At 61.5% G+C, this 21,376-nt stretch overlaps 2 protein-coding genes and 1 pseudogene across 4 annotated transcripts; 2 read left to right on the forward strand and 1 right to left on the reverse strand.

The window, feature by feature from the left end:
• Nucleotides 1-3,797: 3,797 nt before the first annotated feature.
• CKB (creatine kinase B) lies at nt 3,798-7,205 on the reverse strand. Its single transcript, XM_027066706.2, has 8 exons — nt 7,046-7,205; nt 6,521-6,732; nt 6,156-6,310; nt 5,950-6,082; nt 5,558-5,729; nt 4,693-4,816; nt 4,261-4,450; nt 3,798-4,185 (listed from the first exon to the last, which is right to left on the reverse strand). The coding sequence occupies exons 2-8, from the start codon at nt 6,711-6,713 to the stop codon at nt 4,007-4,009; spliced, it is 1,146 nt and encodes a 381-aa protein (XP_026922507.1). The 5' UTR covers nt 6,714-6,732; nt 7,046-7,205; the 3' UTR covers nt 3,798-4,006.
• Nucleotides 7,206-8,085: 880 nt separating this feature from the next.
• On the forward strand, nt 8,086-12,946 carry LOC113601519 (eukaryotic translation initiation factor 1b-like; annotated as a pseudogene).
• Nucleotides 12,947-13,067: 121 nt separating this feature from the next.
• Nucleotides 13,068-20,014, forward strand: TRMT61A (tRNA methyltransferase 61A). 3 transcript variants are annotated; one of them, XM_027066709.2, is made up of 4 exons: nt 13,068-13,247; nt 13,818-14,177; nt 16,536-16,802; nt 18,717-20,014. In XM_027066709.2, the coding sequence occupies exons 2-4, from the start codon at nt 13,847-13,849 to the stop codon at nt 18,986-18,988; spliced, it is 870 nt and encodes a 289-aa protein (XP_026922510.1). In that variant the 5' UTR covers nt 13,068-13,247; nt 13,818-13,846; the 3' UTR covers nt 18,989-20,014. The 3 variants fall into 3 exon arrangements, with proteins under 3 accessions (XP_026922510.1, XP_026922509.1, XP_026922508.1); XM_027066708.2 differs by having other exon boundaries at nt 13,111-13,257; XM_027066707.2 differs by lacking the exon at nt 13,068-13,247 and having other exon boundaries at nt 13,264-14,177.
• The last annotated feature ends 1,362 nt before the right edge of the window (nt 20,015-21,376 follow it).

Below are 21,376 nucleotides of genomic sequence, written 5' to 3' on the forward strand. Positions count from 1 at the left end.
GATGAGGCACCTTCCAGGCAACTGCCGCCTATGCAGCGACTGCTAAGAGCAGCAGGGGCTGCACGCTGGAGGTCTGGATGTTCTGAAAAGTTAAAGAGCAGTGAAAAGAGCCCAGCACTTCGAACCGGGTGGTCTCAAACTGGTGACCCTGAGCCAGTCTTCCTTCCTCTCCTAGCATCCAGTTCCCTCCCCGCCCCACGCTGGGGGCGGAGGGGCAGTGATCCGTTCACACAGACTAAATGAGGGGTGGTGACAATGAAGTCCTGCCTCAGTGGGCTCCCACGAACTGTGACACATTAGAGCATCTTTTTAAACACCACTTAAAAAAAGAATTTGTTTCAGCTTATATAAGTAATACATGTTCACTGTAGAAAATTTGGAAAACAAAGTATAAAGAAGGAAATCACCTGTTACCCCACCACCCACAGTTTACTGTTCTTTGGGATTTTTCCATACATGCTCCGGGATCCACAGTACAAGCTGTTTTATAACTTGCTTTTACTTCCATTTTTTTAAGCATGCTGCCATCTCACTGAGTTCTTCATGCTGTTGGGATGCCTGCATGGTGCCTCATTGAGGGAGGTGGCCTGGATTTTTAACCAGCCTTTCTTGTTGGCAGTCCTGACCCATCAGTTCCTCCCTGTTCTGGAGTGATTGTGTACTTTTTCATTATTTCTGTAGGGCAGTGGTTCTCAGAGAGGCAGTTGGAGCATGGGGCACCTGGCTGGCTCAGTCTGTAGAGCATGTGACTCTTGTTCTTGGGGTTGTGAGTTTGAGCCTCACATTGGGCATAGAGCTTACTTTATTTTTTTTTTTATTTTTATTTTTTAATGTTTATTTTTGAGACAGAGAGAGACGGAGCGTCAGAGAGAGAGGGAGACACAGAATCCGAAGCAGGCTCCAGGCTCCGAGCTGTCAGCACAGAGCCTGACGCAGGGCTCTAACTCACGGACCGTGAGATCATGACCTGAGCCGAAGTCGGACGCTTAACCAACTGAGCCACCCAGGCACCCCATTTTAATTTTTTTTTTAACATTTGTTTATTTTTGAGACAGAGACAGAGCATGAGTGGGGGAGGGACAGAGAGAGGGAGACGCAGAATCCGAAACAGGCTCCAGGCTTTGAGCCGTCAGCCCAGAGCCCGACGCGGGGCTCGAACTCACGGACCGTGAGATCGTGACCTGAGCTGAAGTCGGACGCTTAACCGACTGAGCCACCCAGAAGCCCCGAGCTTACTTTAAAAAAAGGGAAAAAAAAGTGTAAACCCTATTCAAAGAGACAGGCGTGGATTTTGGCCCTCAGGGGACTTTTGGCCACGTCCGATAATTTCTGTTGTTACAGGGTGGGTGGATAACAGCTGCTGGCATCTAGAGGTTGGAGGCTGAGCTGCAGTGCTCAGGGGAAGCCCCTGCCCGGAGTCATCCTGCCTGACGTGAGTGGGTGCCATTGAGAAACCCTGCCATGGGGTCATGTCCTAGCTGGGCCATGGCCAAGGTACAGGAACGGATGCTTCTAGTGCTGCTGATGGGTGTGGTCCATCCAAGACAGTGAATGAATAAAAGTGCGTTCATCTGTGTTGTGTGGTAGGGTGTTTCTTAGACTCCCCATGTTGACTGTGACTTCGAGGAAAGTTAAATTCACCCTGTGTAAGAGTCTTATGAATGCAGAGGAAAGGGAGGAGGTTGTAGGGAGTCTGGCCCATGGACTGGGAAGCAGAGGTACCCCCACTGAGGGGAGAGCATAGTAAGCCCTGCCTTGTCCCAAAAAGAATGGACTCAGCTAAAAAGTGTGTTCAATAGAGCAGGATAAAATAAATGAGAATAAAAGTGAGCAAAGAGAATATTACAGGTAGAAAAACAAGTGGCCCATAGAAGCATGTGTAGCCCTGGGCCCGTGGCGAGGCTCCTCCCAGAGGGCCGTGGGGAGCGGCTCGCCTGCTTGCCCAGCCCCCTGAGAGGGCCCAGCACTGTGTGCCGCAGCACAGGGGAGAACGGTAGGGGCCCTTGGGGCTCCCAGGAGCAGCTTTTACTGCCTGGAAGAAGTCTGGGGCCTCCCTGGGTGTCCTGTTGAGAGGTGATTGGAGGTTGCAGCTTGTCTTATGGAACCACTGATAGTTAAGGGACTGCCCCACTCTTAACGGTCCAGACAGTGTGGAGACGATCAGGAAGCCATGTGCCTGCCTGACTAGGCCCCCAGGTGCCTGTACGCACCTCAGGGTGGAGTGGGGACAGTGGCCCATCCCTGAGCCTGTGCAAGCAGGAGGGCCTTCTGGACAAGGGCCCCCCCAGCATGGGCACACGCAGCCTGAGGCCTTTCCAGAGGACGTTCTTCCTGTGCTCCTCACAGCCCTTTCTCCCAAATTACCAGACTCCACAGTCTACAGTGTACTGTCTGCCCCGGCCCAGTGCCCACTGACCAGAGGAGGACACTGAAGGTGAGAAAAGGTGAGCCCTATCTGATGTGTGCCCCACACCGGTCAGCCGAGGAGGGAACCAAGTGCCAGCCCCTGACCTAAATAAAGGGTGGGTTCAGAGATCCTCTCCCTGCCAACCTTGTGCCCCAGGAGGCCTGCCCCCTACTCTGCCCATCCCACCCCAGCTTTCACTCACCTGGCTTCCGTGCCTGTGCCTCTTCCCCCAGCACAGGCTCCTGGAAACCCTCCCCTGCCGGCACATGGCCTGGGTGGGCCCCTCAGCTCAAGCCTGGCCACTAAGGCAGATGGAGCTGCTTCTACTCCACTGCTGTCCACCCAGCCTGCTTGTCCTGGGCCCCAGGGTCTGGGTTGGCCAGCTGCCCCTGCCCCTGGGGCAGGAAAGACTGCCCAGCCCAGGACACAGTGGGCACAAAGGCCGTGCCCTGTTCTCTTCCTAGTTGCAGGGTAACCTTGGTGGGGATTAGGGCCTGCTGACCCAAAGCGTGAGGAGTTGGGGTACCCCAGATTCTGATGGGGGTGGGGGTGGGAGACCAGGACAGAGGTGGCCGTGGCCGACAGGTGGCAGCACAGACTGTCCACAGAGCTGTGGAGCTGGGGGACAAGCCCTGCCCTTGGCTGGCTCACAGGGTCCACCTCTATGGCCCCAGCCCACCATGGTGTGAGATCAGTCAGGAACTGTGGCAGCTGTAGAGTGGCTGGGAAAGCGAGGCCCCACCCCATCCTCCCGCCCAGGGACCTTATGTTGAGGACCTGCCATGGGAGGCCAAGGGGTGGAGCACCTGAGGGTCCTGGAGAGGGGGCTGCAAGGAGGAGGGGGCTCCAAAGGGGCCTCAGGGCTTTCTGAAAGGGACTGAAGGGCTGGGCCTGGGGGCAGCAAGAAGGGGGTACTGTCTGCCCTGCCTGAGGCTGTGAGGAAGGGAAGCTGAGGAGAGAGATTATTTAGGGGCTCTTGTAGGTGGGGAGGAGAGGTGGCAGAGACCCTGACTGGAAAAGGAACTAGATTAGGGGGGCAAGACCCACCCTCGCCTCACGGCTTCCACACCTCCTCCCACACTGCGGGATGGGGTTGAGCAAAAGTGCCAGGCTCCACCTCCCAGGGCCCAAATGCCCTTAGATGCTCCGGCTGGGGCTCTGTCACCCTAGAGCTCCTCCCCCTCCTCCCCCCCCCCCCCCCCCCGCCAGCCCATCCCAGGGCTGCAGGGGAGCCAAGTAGACAGGATGGCACAGTGACTGCCTCCTGACTTTGTCCCTTCTTAAGGAAAGTGAAGCAGAAAGGGTAGATCCAGGATTGAGGCCCTCAGATCCTGGCTCCTGGGTCCCAGAACAGCCTCGGGAAAGGGGAGCCACTACTCGGAGACTCATGGCAGGCCGAAACCCTAGTTTATTCCAGCATCAGCAACATCTTAGCCATCACAAAAATAAACTCTACCAAGGGCGACGGAAGTCTCTACAGCGAGGCTAAGGGCTCAGCCGCCAGGCGGCGGACATCAGGGTGCGTGGTGGGCACTGCCCGGGCAATAAGTTAGGAAGCAGCGGGGCTGGTGGTGGTGGCGGCAGGTGCAGGCCAGGGTTTCACTTCTGGGCAGGCACGAGGTCATCGATGGCCTGGCCCTGCTCCAGCCGCTGCTCCATCTCGATGAGCAGCTTCACGCCGTCCACCACCATCTGTACCAGCTCCACCTCCGAGAAGCCCAGGCGGTCTGCGTTGGAGACGTCGAAGACCCCACCCACGGCAGCTGTGTCCACACCACCTGGGGAGACAGCCAGGTCAGCAGGACTGCGGTGGGGGGCTGCCCCAGGGGGAGAAGACCACCCGCCCCATTCACCTGTGCCTCGTTTCTGAAGCCGCAGCCGCTTGAGCACCTCCGGGAACTTCTCATGCTTGCCCAGGTGGGGCAGCTTGATGTGCACACCTGCCCGCAGCCCTGTGCCCAGATTGGACGGGCAGGTCAGGATGTAGCCCAGGTGAGGGTTCCACATGAATTCGTAGTTCTTAGACTTGAAGAGCGTTTCAATCTGGAGGTGGAGAAGGTGAGACAGGGCTGGCCTGGCTGAGGGGCACCTCCAAGGCACCAGGTGGGGGACACCCTCGGACCCAGGAGTCCCCTGGCAGGACCCTGAGGTAACGGAGACCAGGGCTCCCAGGGGGACTGATGGGACGCCCACATCCTGGCCTGAGCTCTGGGGCTTGGCCCTGCGCCCTCCCTGGCCCCAGACCCCACTCGTGCCAGCCCGGTTTGGGGGTGGTCAGGCCTGACCTGGGTGAGGCCATTGCAGAAGCGAGTGAACACCTCCTTCATGTTGCCCCCCTTCTGCATGGAGATGACCCGAAGGTGGTCTTCCTCGTTGATCCACACCAGGAAGGTCTTATTGTCATTGTGCCTGGGGGAGGGGCACGGTCAAGCCTCCTCCTTGGAGGTCTCAGAGCACATCCAAAAAAAAGCTCTAGGGGGTCCCCAGACCCCAGGAACTTTCCAAGTCCCTGAGGTGTTCCATCCGGCTGTACCCAGAAGCTTGGGCTTCTGCCAGGACCACACTCTGGAGGTAGGCAGGGAAGCCAGGACATCTCAGAGAGTCCAGAAAGCCCGGAGCTGTGCCCTAGCCTGTAGCCAGTCATGTGCCGCGTGGCCTGGGTGTGGGGGAGGGACGAGGGCCCCACCTAGGAGGTAAGGAGCAAGAGGACCGCTGTATCTGGGCGCAGAAGCCTCCCTACGCACACAGTGGAGGCAGGAGCTGTAAGCCTTCCCCACCCTCACCCCCACTCCCACTCCCACTAGGAAGTGTCTGCGTCACCCAGCACCTGGCAGAGTCCCTGCGGGGAAAGGGGTGAGAAAACCAGAAGCTCCGGCTCCCAAGAGGAGGGTGGAGGAGAGCAGTCAAAGCGACCCAATGCCCACCTCCAAGATCCCACGAGGCCTCAGCCTCTACCAGCTGGCGTCCCTTGATGCACCTGTGTGGTCAAGGTCACCTGCGAGGAGGCCTGGGAAGCACCAAACCTGTCCTAGGAGCACTGCTCCTCCCTCTTCCTTCCTCCTCAGCCTGGCCTTGGTGTGGGGAGGGCCAAGGGGAGGAGGGGAAGGGGAGTGGGGCGGGGGGGACCCGCGAGAGGAGTTGGGCACGCACCAGATGCCACGGGCATCGGGCCAGTCGCGGGCCATGCCGGAGGCCAGCAGCAGGGGCGACACGGGCTTGTCGAAGAGGAAGTGGTCGTCGATGAGCTGCTGCTGCTCTGCCTCGGTCATGCTCTTGAGCGCGTAGTACCTGCCGGCCAGGTCGCCGTCCAAGCTCGCCAGAGCTGCGGAGGGGCGCGCTCAGAAGGACACACGGGAGCCCCTGTGCTCACGCCCGCCCAGCTTTGTGGGAGCCCCGGCCGGGCCGGCCCTCGCAGGGCCCCAGGCCGCTGTCCCCCCTGGGGAAACCGGACCCGGCGCACAGATGAGAGCACGGCAGCGGCGGCTCAGGTGACTGGGGTGACTGGTTAACAAACCGCACGGGGACAGAGGTGCGACCCCTACCTTCCACAGCGAGCTTCTCAATGGCTCGGCGCTCCCCGCGGCTGCAGTGCGGGGGGAGGCAGAAGCCGCGGATGCTGCGACCCGTGCGCACCCGCGAGCTCAGCACGTAGTTAGGGTCCAGGTCGTCGCCGCCCTGGGGGCAGAGCGGCGGTGAGCGCTGGGGGACCCCTCCCCAGCCCGCCCCGCCACCCGGAGCCACCTCGTACCTGCAGGTTGTCGGGATTGAGGTCGGTCTTGTGCTCGTCGCTGGGCTTGTAGCCTCCGTGCCGGTCCTCGATGATGGGGTCAAAGAGCTCCTTGAACACGTCATAGGATTCCTCATCGCCTGCCACGCAGCCCACGGTCATGATATAGGGGTGACCTGGGGGGAGCGCGGCGGAATGGGGACAGTGGCGTCACTGCCAGGCCTGACCGAGCCCCTCAGGACCCTGAGGTTATTCGCGGGAAGGGGGCGCCGCGGGAACCCTAGCCTGGGAGGGGTTCTAGGGGAGGCGCTGGGCCCGAGCCCCAGGGGAGTGTCTTGCAGATAAGGCGACCCGGTACCCTGACCCCGGGACCGAGGTGCGCGTACCCGGGTTATCCACGCCGGTCTGGATGACGTCGTCCAGTGTGAAGCCGCTCGGCGTGCACTTGGCGCGCAGCTCCGCGTACAGCTCGGGGGTCAGCACCTTGGCCATGTGGTTGTTGTGGCCGCTGAGGTCGGGGAACTCGTCCTCGGCCGGGAAGCGCAGCTTCAGCGCGTTGTGGCTATTGGAGAAGGGCATGGCGGCGGCGAGCGGAAGGCTGCGGGGGAGACTCGAGGGTCAGGGGGGACCCGGCGCACCGGCCCCCCAGGGACCTGCGGACCATTCAGGGCCTCGTTGCCCCTGCTCCTGGTCACCCTGGGGCGCGCGGCCAAGGTCAGAGGGGTCCGCAGCGCGCGCGCGGGGGAGACTCCCGCACCGCCAGGACCCCAGGCCCAGCCGGCGCGCGCGCTCCGGGCGGCGGACCCCGGCGTGCACGACTTTGCTGCCCACGAGCTCCTTCCGTGCGCAGCGCCCCCACCCCGGCGCCCAGGCGGCCGCCCCCCCTCCCCCCAGCCCTCGGGCCCACTCACCGGGCAGCCGGGCGGGGCAGGGGCGCTCGGTCGGTCGGCAGCTCTGGGCGCGGCGCAGGCGAACAGCGGTGGCTCCGCGCTCCCGCGGCTCTTAAGGGGCGCGACGCGGGCCGCCCATTGGCCGCTATTTATAGCCCATTCATTCCATTGGCCCGCGCTGCGGGGTGGTGCCGTCGCTTTGTCCGCCACCCGCAGCCCCCGACAACCCCCCCACCCGGCCGCCCACCCCTGTTATCCCTTTGCTGGGACCCCGCGCAGCCCGCCTGTCCGACCCGGCGCCTGCCCAAGACCCCGCGGCTGAAGCCTCAGGCCCTTGGATATTCTGTAGTTCTCCCCGCGCTGCCTCCGGGCGGGAAACTGAGGCAGAAGAGCCACTGGGCACTTGAAGACGCTCGGGCTCATCTGCAGCCCTGCTCCTGCCCTCCCTAGCCCCGCCAGTCCCTGGATCTCGACGAGGGTCCAGGCGTGACCGGCCCAGGCTCCCGCAGCAGGTACGAACCCTTCCACCCACCCACCCCACCCCCGCCCCATCCGAGCTGGCCCGGAGCGGAGCTGCCGACCTTCCTCAAGGTGCCCGCAGGCATCTCCCGGGCGATCTTGGTGCAGAGCTAAGCTCGAGGGAGGTGCAATCTGGCTGCGGCCCAGTGGGGTGGCACCCGTGGTGCCTTGACCTTGGGCAAGTCCCCCGGCGCCAGGGGACCCAAGCCAGAGACCCCCGGGGCCAGCCTTTCCTGGTAGGTGAGAGAACAATGTGGCCCTGGGAGGCCACTGGGGAGTGCGCGGTCTCAGAGCCTCCAGACCCCAGCCCTGGGCCCTTTCCACAGGGGACAAGTTCATCTCCCCACCCCACCCCCAAAGGTAGTCCCCCAGAGACTCTCAGCAAAGATGGGAGGAAACACAAACAATAAGCATATGTGAGATTTAAAAAACAACAACGAGTCGCTAGAAATGAGGATCGTGCAAATTAAAACAAGGACTTCCACTGCCCCCAAAACACCCAGATGGCAAAAATGTGAAAGACACACCAGCCAGTGTCGGCCATGGGTTGGAATGTGGAGAGACAGACGGTCACACGCGGCCTGCAACTGTGAACTGCTACATCCTTTCTGAAAAGTAATTTGGCAGTATCTATTAAAATTAAAAACGTTTGTACTCCGTGACCCAGCCATCCCACTTCTAGGAATCCAGCCTTTAGAAAGGACGGTCTCATCCCTGCAGGTAGAGATGTGCAGTGGGGAAAACACACAAATGAACTCGATGCCCATCACTTGGGGACTGGCCAGGGGTAGGAAGGCACATCCCCAGTGTAGAGTATTAACACAGCTATTTTTTAAAGTGAGTTAGGGGGCGCCTGGGTGGCTCAGTCGGTTGGGCATCCGACTTCGGCCCAGGTCATGATCTCACTCACGGTTTGTGAGTTCGAGCCCCGCATCGGGCTCTGTGCTGATAGCTTGGAGCCTGGAGCCTGCTTCGGAGTCTGTGTCTCCCTCTCTCTCTCTCTGCCCCTCCCCAGCTCATGCTCGCTCTCTGTCCCTGTTAAAAATAAATAAACTTAAAAAAAAAATTTTTTTAATAAAATAAAATAAAAATAAAAGTGAGTTAGACCCTTAGTCACTGAGCCACCAGCAAGGACTCAGCAGCCTCCCCCTCGGCCCCCTCACCTCTTGAAGATCCATCTGCCTTGTCCCATGAGAGCCTTCTGCAGGCCACCTTCACGGCGGAAAAGAGATCCTATCCCACATCCACTATCTAGAACATCCCCTCTTCCAAACCCTTTGCCGACGTGAGTAAGAGTGACGATCTTCCTGCGAACACTGAAGGTCTTGTCCACATATGAAGCCAACAGAGAAATGGCTGGGAGACCCTTACTGCTATCCAAGGGGTCATTGATGATTACAACAAAAAGGAACTAGTAAGGTGTTTAAGAAATTCCCCTGCAATGGTGATGTAATTGAGCACCCAGAATATGGAGAAGTAATTCAGCTGCAGGGTGACCAGTGCAAGAACATACGCCAATTCCTCGTGGAGACTGGTGTGGCGAAGGAGCCCTAGTTGAAGTTACCCACTTGGTTTTCTTTTTATTATTATCATCTCCTTTTTTTTTTTTTTTTAAAGTAATCTCTTCCCCCAACTTGAGGCTTGAACTCACGATCCTGAGATCAAGAGCCGCGTGCTCCACTGACTGAGCCAGCCAGGCGCCCCAGTTTCATGGGTTTTAAGTGCTTTTGATTAAGCTTAAGTGAGGATTTCCTTGCAACGAGTAGAATTTCCCTTCTGTCCCTTGCCACAAGTTTAAAAACCCCACAGCTTGTATAATGTAACCATTTGGGGTCTGCTTTTAACTTGTAGTCGTGCTTCATGCAATAAAATGAAAAGAGAAAAAGAAGAGTCAATTGGAGCTTGTGTGTTAATGCACGCCATGCATCGTCTTGTGAATAAGGCAAGAAAGGAGGGGACACCCTTCTCTGTGTGTATGTAACAAAACGCCTCCAGGACCACACAGTGAGCTCTGGGGGACAGCAAGGTGAACATCACGCTGCTGCTGGAAGGCTGGCCATGAGTGACCAGCCACGTGAATGAAATCACGTCGCCATCCGGGAGGAGACGGGTGCTGCGGGGGCTGGGGGCAGGGCAGAGGCGGAGCAAGGAGCTCCAGGGGATTTGGTACCTCTGAGGAACCGGCAGTGGAGCAAAGAGGCACAGGATGAGCAAGCCCCTTCACCTCCGCCTGTGTGCGCACCAGAGGGTGTGGAGTGTCGCTAGGCTGTCCCTGCGGTTACCACGCACGGGACTTCTGTCTCTTCCCTCGCTCACCTTGGTGTGCTTTGGCCTGTTCCCAGTCAACATTTTCTTAGACACATAAAACAAACCAAGGTAAAGAGGCAAATGGGCAGGACTGCCCAGACAGCAGGTGTCCCTTAAGCCTGGAATTCCTGCCCCCTGTGCCCCTTGAAGCCCCTTCCTCCCATTTTAGAAATAATCTGCAGTTGCCTTTTCCACCTCCCCACCCCCAAAAGCCTGATGGGCTCAAGTTTCTGTTTCTGGAAACCTGAAGGCAGACTTGGCTTTCAGACATGGGGTGAGGGGCACTCAGGGCTTCCCCTTTGTCTTCAGCCTCTGCAGCTTCTCAACCCGTCCCCCACGCCACCCTCAGGCCACCAAGGGCCTGACCTGCTGGGTGGGAGGAGGGAAGGGTCCTATCCCCTCTCCCCCCAAAAGCAAGGTCCAAGCTGGAGAGGTGAGGTCCAGAGGTTTGGGGTTGCCTTGCTCAAGGTCAGGCCCTGTGATACAGCCTCTGAGAGGGGTGTTTTAACCTTTCGCAGATAAGCAAAGGCAGATCAGAAGATGGGTGACAGAAGAGACAGGTCAGAGGTCCAGCAACCCCTCACTGGTCCTGGAGTGCCTGGCCCTGAGCTAACTTAACCTGGGACCTATCTTGGGGACCACCCCCCACCCCAGGGCTGGCCAAGCCCAGGCTGCACTAGATTGACAGCATGGGTGGTCAACAGCTGCGATGGGGGAAAGGCAGGGGGCCTTCAAGACCTTTAGACCCAAATGTCAGGGGATGGCTCCCTACCAGGGACTGCTTGGGAGCCTGTGTGGTCCCAGAGCAGAGGAACAAGGGGTAGGGAGGCCTGGACGGTGCCAGCCTCCACCTCACCAAGAATAACATTGCCCCAGTGACCTGGCTTTTGTCTCTGGACCCTCCATTTCCCCCAGGGCCCAAGGAGCCGGTTTGGCAGCGTCTGGGCAAGAAGCTGGGTGACATCACCCAACGAGTTTATGGTCCAGGTTCCTCAGAAATCACACCTGGTTGCACATTAACCAGCCAGCCCTAGAGGGGGAGGGGAGCTTCAATGGAGTCCCCAGCTTTTCATCCACAAACTCAGCCTGCCCAGTGGGGTGCAGCGCCAGGCATGCAGGGGGGGTAGGCCAAGTGGGAGAGACAGGCAAGGAGCCAGAGGTCATTCTCAGAGCCTGTGCTTAAAAGACAGGATGGGCATTGCTTGCTCCTGGTGCCCCGTCCCTGAGCCCTGAAGAACCCAAAGGGGAAGTTGGTTGCAGTCAGGAGAGGGGTAGGGGCTGCTTTGGGGTCACTGAGCACCATGGGGTAAGAGCCTGGGCTACTCAGAGAAAGGGGGATGTCAGGGCACCAGGTCCAGGTGCAGCCTTCTCCTCCCCCCCCCCCCCCCCCCCCCGTGGACATCTTCAGCTTCTCTCTTCCTGACAGGGTGCCTGTGACCCTTGTCTCCAGGGTCTTTTTCCTGCCTGTTCCCACCTTTCTTCAAATCTGCCATTGGTTCTCTCAAGTTAGGTTTACTGGCTTTAAATCCCAATCCCCCAGTGGCTGTGACCTCAGGCAATTACCTAGCCTGAGTTTCCATAAAGTGGTCCCCACCCTGACAGGATTGTGGAGAAGGTTTAATATAATGATACTTACCTGGGATTCTTTAGAACCAGTTCTTGGTAGGGGAGTCCCAGTATACAAACTCTGCCCTGGGCAAAGTGTCCACCTGACCTGAGTAATCAGCTGGGGCTTGGGGGAGCAGTGCTAAGGGTGCCGCTCAGGGCTGGGGCAGCCTCAGATGGAGCAGATGGGCAACTCTGGGTAGGCTACCTAGAGGAGGGGGCACTGGAGAAGCTAGCTAACCAGTCACAGACAGAGAGGCAAGTGGGAAGTTGGGACCACAGGAAACCACTGCCGAGTCACTAAGTCCCAATTTAGGCTCTTAGTAGGCACCCAACCTCAACTCCATATCACAGCTGAGAGGCTGGGGAAGAGGAACCCCCAGAAGTGGAAAGTTGAAATCTCCCAGTGGAGCAATTAGGGGGTGATTCAGGCAGGTGCATCACCAAGAGAGTGAAGCAGAGTGACCTGGAACAGAGGTTGTCAAGCTGTAGATGGGGCTGGCTTGTCTCCATGTTAAGGGGAAGAAGCAGCAAGGCCATAATGAGCCACGTGGGCAGCTGGTGGCCAGAGTGCTGGCCGAAAAGGAACAATAACCCACTTAGGTGGCCACCTAAGTCCCCTTACCTTCTTACCCCTGAGAGGTTCCCAGACCCAGACCCAGCCAGGGCAGAGGCATGGTGGGGGGAGCTGAGGTTAGGCACCTGGTTTCTACCCTGGACTCTCTGAGGGGCCCATGGCAAGGGCCACAGGCACCCTGGCAGTCCTGGCCCCAGAAAAAGAATTCAGAGTGCCCCACGGACAGGCTGGCCCTGCAGGGGCCTGGCCACTCCCATTTTGTCAGGCTGGGGTGTGGCCTACAGTCACTGCTGTAGTAGGGCCTACAGTCACTCGATTTAGTAGGGCCCAGACTAAGCCCAAGGTGGGCTTGAGGGGCTCTATCAGAACGAGCCCAGGGTGCTGGGAGCTGAGTGCTAGAGGAAGGCATTCCATATCCCCTGCTGTCCACCCCTCCGCCCCACGCCCTCTCTACAGAGGAACTGGCTCTGAATCAGCCCTGCTGAGACAGAACAGGGCTGCCGCTTCCCTTTTTTTTTTTTGCCCCTGTGTTCCCGCTGCCCTTCCCCCAGTGTGCCTGCTCAGGCTGCTCACCTGGTCCTCAGCACCCCCCATGTGAGCCCGGTTCATGCAGCTCTCATTGTGCCCCGGTTCCGGGAGGGGACCGCCCGCCGCCTCCCCGAAGTGGAGAATGTGCCCCTGCAGGGGAGGCAAGGCTTGGCCTAAGGCCACTTCTGCAGACCCTTCGGGCCAGAGCCTTCTGGGACGACCCTCTGATCTGCAATTCCATTTTCTGGAATTCATCCTGGGGCCCAGTGTGAGGTGTTCCCAGAGTGGTTTGCTGGGACAACACGGCCAAGGCAAAGTGTCCTCGTAGGGCGTGGGCAGCTAGCAAAGGGCCAGCCTTTCCGGGGACTTCAGGGCTGCCAAAAAGAGTGCGTTACGAGGCCCTGCCCCGGTCCCCGCCCACAGCAGCCCGACCGAGGGGACGCTGGAACTTCTCGTTTGTCCTTTCCACGAGCTTGTATAAACAGCGAAGTCGTAGCAAGCAGAGGCCGCCCAGGAGGCGCGCTCCGCAGCCGGGAGGGGCTGCCCACGGGTCCCGGCATCCCGCGCGCGAGGGGCGGGGCGCCGTGACGCCATCCGCGGGCGCCGCGCCGGAGCCGGAAGTGCGGAGGCAGCGTCGCGCGGCCACGTGCGGAGCGTCCGGCAGTGGGAGCCCGCCGAGCCTGGCGGGTGAGACTCGGTGCGGCCCCCCCCCCCCTCGCCCCGTGCCGGCCCGGCCTGCCGCGTCCCCAACCTCTGCTGGGGGGCCCTTACCTCTCCTGCATCCCCCCCTTGCCGCCCGTCCGCCTGGAAGCCCGCTTTGGGGGAGACTGGGGTGAGGGGGGTTCCGTGGAATGAAGCCTGGCCTGCAGGTGATAGCACAGACCACTGACCGCTGCCCCGCTGGTGGCCGGTCCCTCCTCTCACACCTGGAGAATGGGAGCCGGTGTCCCGGAGAAGGGTGATGAGAGGGTCTGATCCTTAGTAGGAAATCGTGGGCTCGTCCTTTGCCATTGCCCCGCTTGAGTTTCTCCATCTGTGATTTGGGCTGATGACTTCTAATTCATGACCTAGACCAAGAAGGGCTTAACACGTCAGTGCAGGGTGCAGCCTGTTGGTCGTCCTGTTGGACAGAGCCAGCGACGGAGCCAGCCTCCCCACCCTCACCGCTTGGGACCTGGGCCTCACAGCCCTCCACCCAGATCCCAGGTGCACCCTCTTGGCACCTTTGCATGCTCATGCCCACACACATTCTCCCAGGTCTCAGGCACCTGCCAGATAGCAACACCATGAGCTTCGTGGCGTATGAGGAGCTGATCAAAGAGGGTGACACGGCCATCCTGTCACTGGGCCATGGTGCAATGGTGGCAGTGCGTGTGCAGCGGGGGGCACAGACCCAGACCCGGCATGGCGTCCTGCGGCACTCAGTAGACCTCATCGGCCGCCCCTTCGGCTCCAAGGTGACCTGTGGTCGAGGTGGCTGGGTGTATGTGCTCCACCCCACGCCTGAGCTCTGGACACTGAACCTGCCACACCGCACCCAGATCCTCTACTCCACTGACATTGCTCTGCTCACTATGATGCTGGAGCTTCGGCCTGGCTCTGTGGTCTGTGAATCCGGTGAGTTCTTTGGGCTACGTCAATCCTGATTCTGAAAAATTGACTTGAAGATGAAAGTCTGACCCAGCATCCAGACAGCCTCCATCCTGCCCTTCCTGAAGACAGGCGTGGTTGCTCAGCTTCTATTTTACCAATGTTTTGGGGGGGCTGACTGCAGGGAGTGAGGGCAGAAGCAGGAGCACTAGTTAGGAGGCAGGTGCTGTAATCTAAATGAGAGTTGATGGCACTGGACCAGGGATTTCCCCCAGAGGAGCTCGTGTTCAGTGAGAGTCCTGCCTGCCTTGGCGAGGCAGGGCCAGAGTGCCACTTGGCTGTGGCCTAGGTGCTGACTGCCAGTCGCTACCCCTGTGCTGACAGGAGGGCAGAGAGTGGCTGGCCCAGCAGTCCCCGACCACCCAGCCCCAGTGCCGAGAGTTTCCCCTTCCTGGAGGGAGACCAGGGCTGCTCTGAGGTACTCATTGTAGGTGGGGAGTCTCTATCTCAAGCTCATCGTTGGCCAGCACTGCTGTCACTGAGCCCAGGGCCTGAGGTCGTTCTGGCCCTTACACACACACACACACACACACACATGTGCTGGGGCCACCTGGGGTGGAGACTGAAGCATACAGCCTGGTCAGGAACAGCCCAGGCCCGATGCACCTATATTTCCAGCATGTGCCTCATGGGCTGTGCAGCTGGGCTCCAAGGTCACAAAGAGTTCCCAGAACCATTGCTTCCAGGTCTGAGGACTTGAGGCCATCTTGTCCCTCTCAGGCCTCTTTCTCCGTGTTGGCCAGCCAGATACTTTGAAACGGGAAGAGTCAGGTGCAGAACCTGGGCTGTGGGTCAGAGGGTTAGTGGGGTCTAGGCAGAGGCCTGCTGCTCAGCCACTGGGGACTTGGGGGGCCGGTGACAGATGGGCAGCAGGCCCTCGAGCCAGCTCCATCCCCTACTGCTCTCTGCAGTGGGTGTGCTTCTGGGCTCTAATATGCCAGCTGTCCTCTAGGAACTACAGGTACAGCCGTGAACAAGACAGGCTAGGTTGCCCTTCCCCGAGGGGACAGTAAGCCCAGTGTCACTGTTTCAGTGCTGTGATCGCTGTGAGGCTAGTAAAACTGGACTGTGTGTTTGAGGGTGGCTCCAAGAGGTCCCTACACCTCGGTCGGTCCGGGAAGACCTCTGGCATGGGGACATTCAGTTGGAAACGAGAAGGAGGAGGCGCTACCAAGAGCCAAGCAAGCGAGAGTGTCACCCCAAGGGTGAGCTGTGCAGAGGCCCTGAGTGAGGACCCAGCAAGGAGGCCAGCGTGGCAGGGGCAGGAAATGAGGTCGGGAGGAAACGGGCACAGCTCGGAGGGTGGTCGGGTCTGACTGTACCCGTGTGGAGAGGCGAGAGCAGGGCCTCACCGGGGGGAACAGAATTGCCTGTCTGGTGGTGGTTACAGAGCCAGGAGGAGGGCCCAGGCTGCACGGGGGCAGGGTGGAGGTGGGGAGGCAGGAGCCACCTGTGGACCGAATGTGGGGTGGGAGAGGGGAGTCTGGGGCACCCCTGCGATGTCTGGTCGAGCTGTGGGTGTCGTTGACTGGGCAGGAAGGGCCGATGGGAGGGGTTCGGGCTTGGAGCGGATCCAGCTTTGTCCTCGTTAACGCCGAGCGCTGTCGGGTGTTGGGAGGTCGTGCGTGTGTGCTGGACAATAGGAGTCTGCAGCGAAGGGACCTGGCACTGGGGAGCGTGCATCAAGACTGGCACCCGAAACCGCAGGGCGGGGGAGATCATGGGGGGACGCAGCCCCAGCTGGGCACAGCCAGGTGAGAAGTCAGGCGGAGGGGCAGCACTGACGGGAGCCGGGGAGTGGCCAGGGCAGGTGGAAGAGAACTGGCGGACTGCGACGTGGGGGAAGAGTGGGGCCCTGTGGCAAGTCGGCTGCCGTGTCTTGGTGCCGTGAGACCAGGCGAAGCGAGGGCGGAGGCACACCACACTCCCGCTGCAGGAGTGGTGGGCAGACCTCTGAGTGGGCAGCGAGCTTGGGGGACTCGGGGCCAGCCACCGGGTGGGGGTAGGGGGTGGGGGGTAGGGGGTGTGGGGCGGGGACGGGGTTTGCTCCGGTGCTGGGATCGGGCAGGGCGGCCGCTCTGCCGCCCGGACCCACTGCAGACCCCGGAAACAAACCCAGCCGGTCGCGTCCCCACCCAGCCCCAGTGCAGACTCGGTGACAAAACCGTGGGCAGCCCGGACCTGCTGGGCAGTTCCGGAGTGGTGCCCACTAGCGACCAGGGTCGTCTGACCCATGGGCCCCGTGTGGGTTTTTCCAGAGTAAGGGTGGGGTTGATTCTTAAGTGTCCCCGGCAGTCCTGCCTGACACCCGTCCCTTCCTGCCAGGCACTGGCAGCGGCTCCGTGTCCCACGCGCTCATCCGCACCATCGCGCCCACGGGCCACCTGCACTCGGTGGAGTTTCACCAGCAGCGGGCAGAGAAGGCCCGGGAGGAGTTCCAGGAGCACCGAGTGGGCCGCTGGGTGACGGTGCGCAACCAGGACGTGTGCCGCAGCGGCTTTGGTGTGAGCCACGTGGCTGATGCTGTTTTCCTGGACATCCCGTCTCCTTGGGAGGCTGTGGGCCACGCCTGGGACGCCCTCAAGGTTGAAGGTACGTTGGGGGTTCTGGTGTGGGCCTGGCCTTGGGTGTGGGTTGTCTGAAGCCCAGAGAGGTCAGAAGCCAACAGGCCACATAGTGTGGCCAGGCCAGGGCCCCTTTTGACCTGAAGTCGGGGTGGGTCAGGCTGGCTGAAGGCTCGTGGGGAGGTGGAGAGGAATAGGCACTGGGGAGAACGGGGCTCCAGCTGAGCCTGTGTTCTTTGGCCTTGCCCCGTTCCCCCCCACCCCTCACCCCCTGGAGCTGGGAGGCATCTGAGTTCCCTGGGGACTGTGGCAGCCCCACCTTAGAGGTGCCACCTCTAAGGCACCTCAGGGCACTCCAGACTCTGACCCCAGCTCTTGCCCGAAGAATCTCCCCTCCCCCCACCAGCCACAAGCCAGCAGAGTAGCCCCTTTTAGGGAAGATACGAGATGTGGAGGCGGCGGGAAGGAGGCGGGAACATTGGCTCTGAGCCAGGGAGGCGCTGGTGAGGCCCTGGGTTTTTCCCTTTTGTGGAGAAGGAGCCAGCCCAGGCAGCCAGGGCCCCTTCCCTCCTGCCTGCGGAGCAGAGCAGGACAGAGGGTGGGGAGGAGGGTGGAGAGCCAGCCCAGGCACCCCCGGGGGGAGGGCTGCCCCCCCCCCCCAAAGACAGGTGCCAAGGCGAGCCTCAAACAGCAAGGCAGCAGCAGTGGGTCCCAGTGGGTCCCCTGCCGTGCCCCTGCTCTCTGCCAAGGTGGCCTGGGGCTCGGGAGGAGCTGAGCCCAGCTTCCCGCCCCTCCACCCCTTCTAGCTTTGCCCCCAGATGATGCCAGGTCCACATGGTCACCCTCCCGAGCCTTCCTCCTGTCGTTGGGGCTCCCTCCTGTTGCTTGGCTGGGGGGAGCTGCACCATCCGTGGACCCCACCCCCTGTACCCCTCCAAGCCCCTCCCTTGGGTTCTCTCTGTGTCTCTTGCTCATGGGCCTTGTATTTTCCGATACCTGCCTGCTCTGTGAGCCCGACCCCAGCGAAGTGCAGTCCCCAGGCTCCCTGGGACTCGGGCCAGCCGGAAGGCTCTAGCCCTCGTCCAGAGGGTCCTGTCTCTGGTCCTGTCTCTGTCCCTGTCTCTGAGCAGTACGCTCAGGGGCCAGGTGCCTTCTTGGGGATGACACTGTGCCCTCTAGGTTACCATCAAACTGCTTGTGCGTCCTCCAAACTCACCCCTTCCCAAAGATCCATCTGGCGGTCCCTGGGTGTGTCCCCAGGTGTGGCTGAGGTGACCAGGCCTCAGGGGCATTCCAGGACTTGCCCGGCCACATCCCTTCCCCCACCTCGCATTCCCCACACCCTCCTTGCTAGGATGGGGATGTGGGCTGGACACGGGCCAGGCCGAGGGACACTGCAGGTGGGCCCTGGTGGGAGGTGGCAGGAAGGGGCTGTCAGCTCCCGCCTGCACCCTGTCATCCTTGGCCGTCGGCGCCTCCTGTTCCCCAGAGCGGGTGACAGCCTCTAATTTCCTGTGACAGCCTACGCCCGCCAGTGAGCCCCGTCCCCCACTGCCACCGTGCCGTGTGGTGAGTGCTTCTGGGCACGTGCTCCTGCAGCTGGGACAGGGCTCTGCCCTGACCCCTGACCCCTGAGCCCGTTGTTCCTCCTGGCCCCGACCCTCGGCTTTCCCCGTAGAAGTGCCTGCCAAAGGCCAAAGAAATAAGGGCCGTGGGCTTGGTCTAAGTGGCCCCTTCCACGCAGCTCCCGGAGAGCCCCTGCCCTGCCGGCCTCTGCCCCTCCTCCACCCTGCTGCCAGGCTCTGCGTGGTGGAGAGCCTCGGGCCCCGGGCTCTGCACCCACACGCCCGGCCCGCAGTCCGCAGCCCCCAGGCTGCTGGCTCCTGAGCCCCCACCCTACTCCCCGCCCGGCTCCCCTGACTGCGCGTCTGGCTCCCCGCAGGTGGGCGCTTCTGCTCCTTCTCGCCGTGCATCGAGCAGGTGCAGCGCACGTGCCAGGCGCTGGCGGCCCGCGGCTTCTCAGAGCTGAGCACCTTGGAGGTGCTGCCCCGGGTGTACAACGTGCGCACCGTCAGCCTGCCCGCGCCCGACCTGGGGGCCGGTCCGGGCCCCGAAGCCGGCCCCGACGCCAGCCCCTTCCGCAGTGGCACACCCATGAAGGAGGCCGTGGGCCACACCGGCTACCTGACCTTTGCCACCAAGACCCCCGGCTAGCTAGCGGGCCTCCCCGGAGCCCAGGCAGGGAGGTGTGGCTCAGCCAGAGGCCGCCTTATACGGTCAGCGGGCGACCGCCGGGCCAGGCCTGTGTTTAGAAAGGCGGGGGGGCGGGCGGGCAGGGCTGGGGCGCCCCAGGGGGCGGCTCCAGGAAGGCCTCCTGCCCCAGTCACTGCTGGGCTCTGCTTCCCCGAGCTGCTGCTGTTCTTTTTGCCACAGAAAATCTCCAGCGTCGCAAGCTCTTCTGGGTGTTGAGGCCAAGGGGTGCCCCTTCCCAGGTGGCCCCAAGCTGGCAGGGAAGGGGGAGCAAGGACTCCGAGGAGAAGGACCAGGGGCTTGCTGCCCCACTCGGTGTGCGGCCTGGCTCGTCCTCTCCCCGGGGCAAGGCCTGGCGCTGCCCTGGGCACCCCCCCCCCCCCCCCCCCCGACCAGAGCTGCCCGTGCCAGGCTGGCCCGGAGGCCAGGGAGAGGTGGTCTTGCCGTGTGGCCTCGAGCCTGGCCCAGCCTGCCTGGCTCTATGCAGGCCAAGCGGCAGTGTCCTGCGGCCCCTCCTGTTGGAGAGACGGGGGAGGGGAGCCCTGCCCCCTGCCGAAGTGCCTCCTGTGGCCGCGGTCCCGCCAGAGCCCCGGGCGCGTCAAGAAGCGAGACCGCGGCTCACTTAGCTGGGAGCCTGAGGAGGGCAGAGAAGTGCTTCAAGTGATCTGGCTGGCGGTCCTTCTCAGCTGTTTGAACCCCAGCTGTCCGACCCCGGAGCTACGTGGGTGCCCCACCCTCACGGGAGCCCTGGGGACACGGGGGCGCATCCAGGGGGGAGGGCACCCCTCCAGGGCAGGCCTGCCCCGCTCTCTGGCATCCGTGCCTGCCACCGCCGCGTGAAGGGCCCGAGTGTCTGCCCTCGGCCTCAGCTGTCATCAGGAGCCTCAGTTTTCCCATGTTGGACGAGAGCCCCAGGGTGCTGTGCTGGCAGGGGGCAGGGGGCCGGCCCCTGACCATGCCTGGCGGAGAAATAAACACCGTTGCCCCTGCCGTGCACCTGGTCTGTTTGGTGCCGCTCGAGTCAGACCCTCATTCCCGACACCAGCCTCTGGGCTGGGCCTCCCCACACACAGCCCTGGGTCTGCTCCTTCCTCTCCCTGTCCCAGGGCGGGGCGTCTGGACAGGGGCTCTGGACTCCAGGACAACAGCCTGGGACATGATGGACAAAGGGGCGAGTGTGTGGCCACCCCCACTCAGCTGCAGAAAGGGCCACTTGTCCTAGTGGGGGAGGGGGGAGAGGGTCTGCCTCTGTGTGTGTGTCCGTCCATCCGTCCGTCCGTCTGTCCTTCCGTCCTTCCGTCCCAGAGCACTGGACCCTCCATTCACAGCACGGTCTGTCTCTTCTGCTTTCTGAAGGGTCTAGAGCTCAAGAAAGACCCTCCAGGCCTGAGTCCGTGGGAAGATGCCTAAGAGGTGGGCCTACTGGGGGACTGGTCTCCTGGGGGAAGCGTCACAGGGCGGGGCTCCCTCTTCCTCCCAACCTCCTGGCAGGACCTGAGCCCCACCAGATTTCCTTGGGGCCCTGGGACCACTGTCCCAGCCTTCTCCTGCCTCCCGGGACCTGGCCCGACCTCTGAGCGGATGCTTAGCTTCGGGGACAGAGGAGGACCTGTGCCTTCCCCTGGCCTTTGAGAGAGAGGCCTGCAGGAGGTCTGGCACAGGGCATGGCCCGCCTCGGCGAGCTCCACTTCCCAGATGGGGCTGAGGATGGCGATCTAGACCACGGCCCTGGTTTGTCACTGGGCCTGGGGTTGCCAGAGGACTGGGGTCAGGAGACCTGCACCCCTCCCCACGGGCACACCAGGCACAGGGCAGCTCTCAAGTCTGGGTGGCCCTCTGGCCCCTCATCTGTGCCGCCAAGCCCCGTGTGAGCCCCTGTGACCCCACCGGGCCTCCAGGCATCAGCCTTGCCCCAGGTAGCCCTCTGGGCCCAATTCAGCCTCAGTCTGGAGCCCCGTGTGGCCCTGAGCCCCCGGTGAACAACTCTGCACCCTTAAAGACCGCACTCAAAATGTGTCTCAGTGCCGCCCAGCCCCAGCCTCAGGCAGGAGCATCCTGGGGAACCATTCTCTGCTCCCGTGTCTCCTGGCAAAGGAGCCAAAGCCAAGTGGTGTCCCAGTTCTGCAGAAGGGGAGCCCAGTGTCCAGAGGCAGGGCCAGGGCCCGTGATGAGTGGCCGGTCAGCAGGTTGGTGACAGCCACCTCTGCGAGTCAGCAGCACGGGGCTGGTCACAGGGCAAGGATTCACGGGGACGTCTCCTGCCCAGCCCCAGACACTCACTCTGACCCTCAGTTTTTCCTGGAAATTCCTATACCCACCCTGCCGCCACCCAAGATGTGAAGATGTCACACG

This window comes from Acinonyx jubatus, chromosome B3, assembly GCF_027475565.1.
Source record: "Acinonyx jubatus isolate Ajub_Pintada_27869175 chromosome B3, VMU_Ajub_asm_v1.0, whole genome shotgun sequence".
Lineage (NCBI taxonomy): Eukaryota > Metazoa > Chordata > Mammalia > Carnivora > Felidae > Acinonyx > Acinonyx jubatus.

Bases quoted from the DNA above. Each gene is read 5' to 3' on its own strand.
- TRMT61A (XM_027066707.2), top strand. From the start codon at position 13,790: ATGCTCATGCCCACACACATTCTCCCAGGTCTCAGGCACCTGCCAGAT. The intron at 14,178-16,535 runs GTGAGTTCTTTG...CCTTCCTGCCAG, and splicing joins CTCTGTGGTCTGTGAATCCG to GCACTGGCAGCGGCTCCGTG. The intron at 16,803-18,716 runs GTACGTTGGGGG...GGCTCCCCGCAG, and splicing joins GGACGCCCTCAAGGTTGAAG to GTGGGCGCTTCTGCTCCTTC.
- CKB (XM_027066706.2), bottom strand. From the start codon at position 6,713: ATGCCCTTCTCCAATAGCCACAACGCGCTGAAGCTGCGCTTCCCGGCC. The intron at 6,083-6,155 runs GTACGAGGTGGC...CTCTGCCCCCAG, and splicing joins TCAATCCCGACAACCTGCAG to GGCGGCGACGACCTGGACCC. The intron at 4,451-4,692 runs GTCAGGCCTGAC...CTCCACCTCCAG, and splicing joins TCTGCAATGGCCTCACCCAG to ATTGAAACGCTCTTCAAGTC.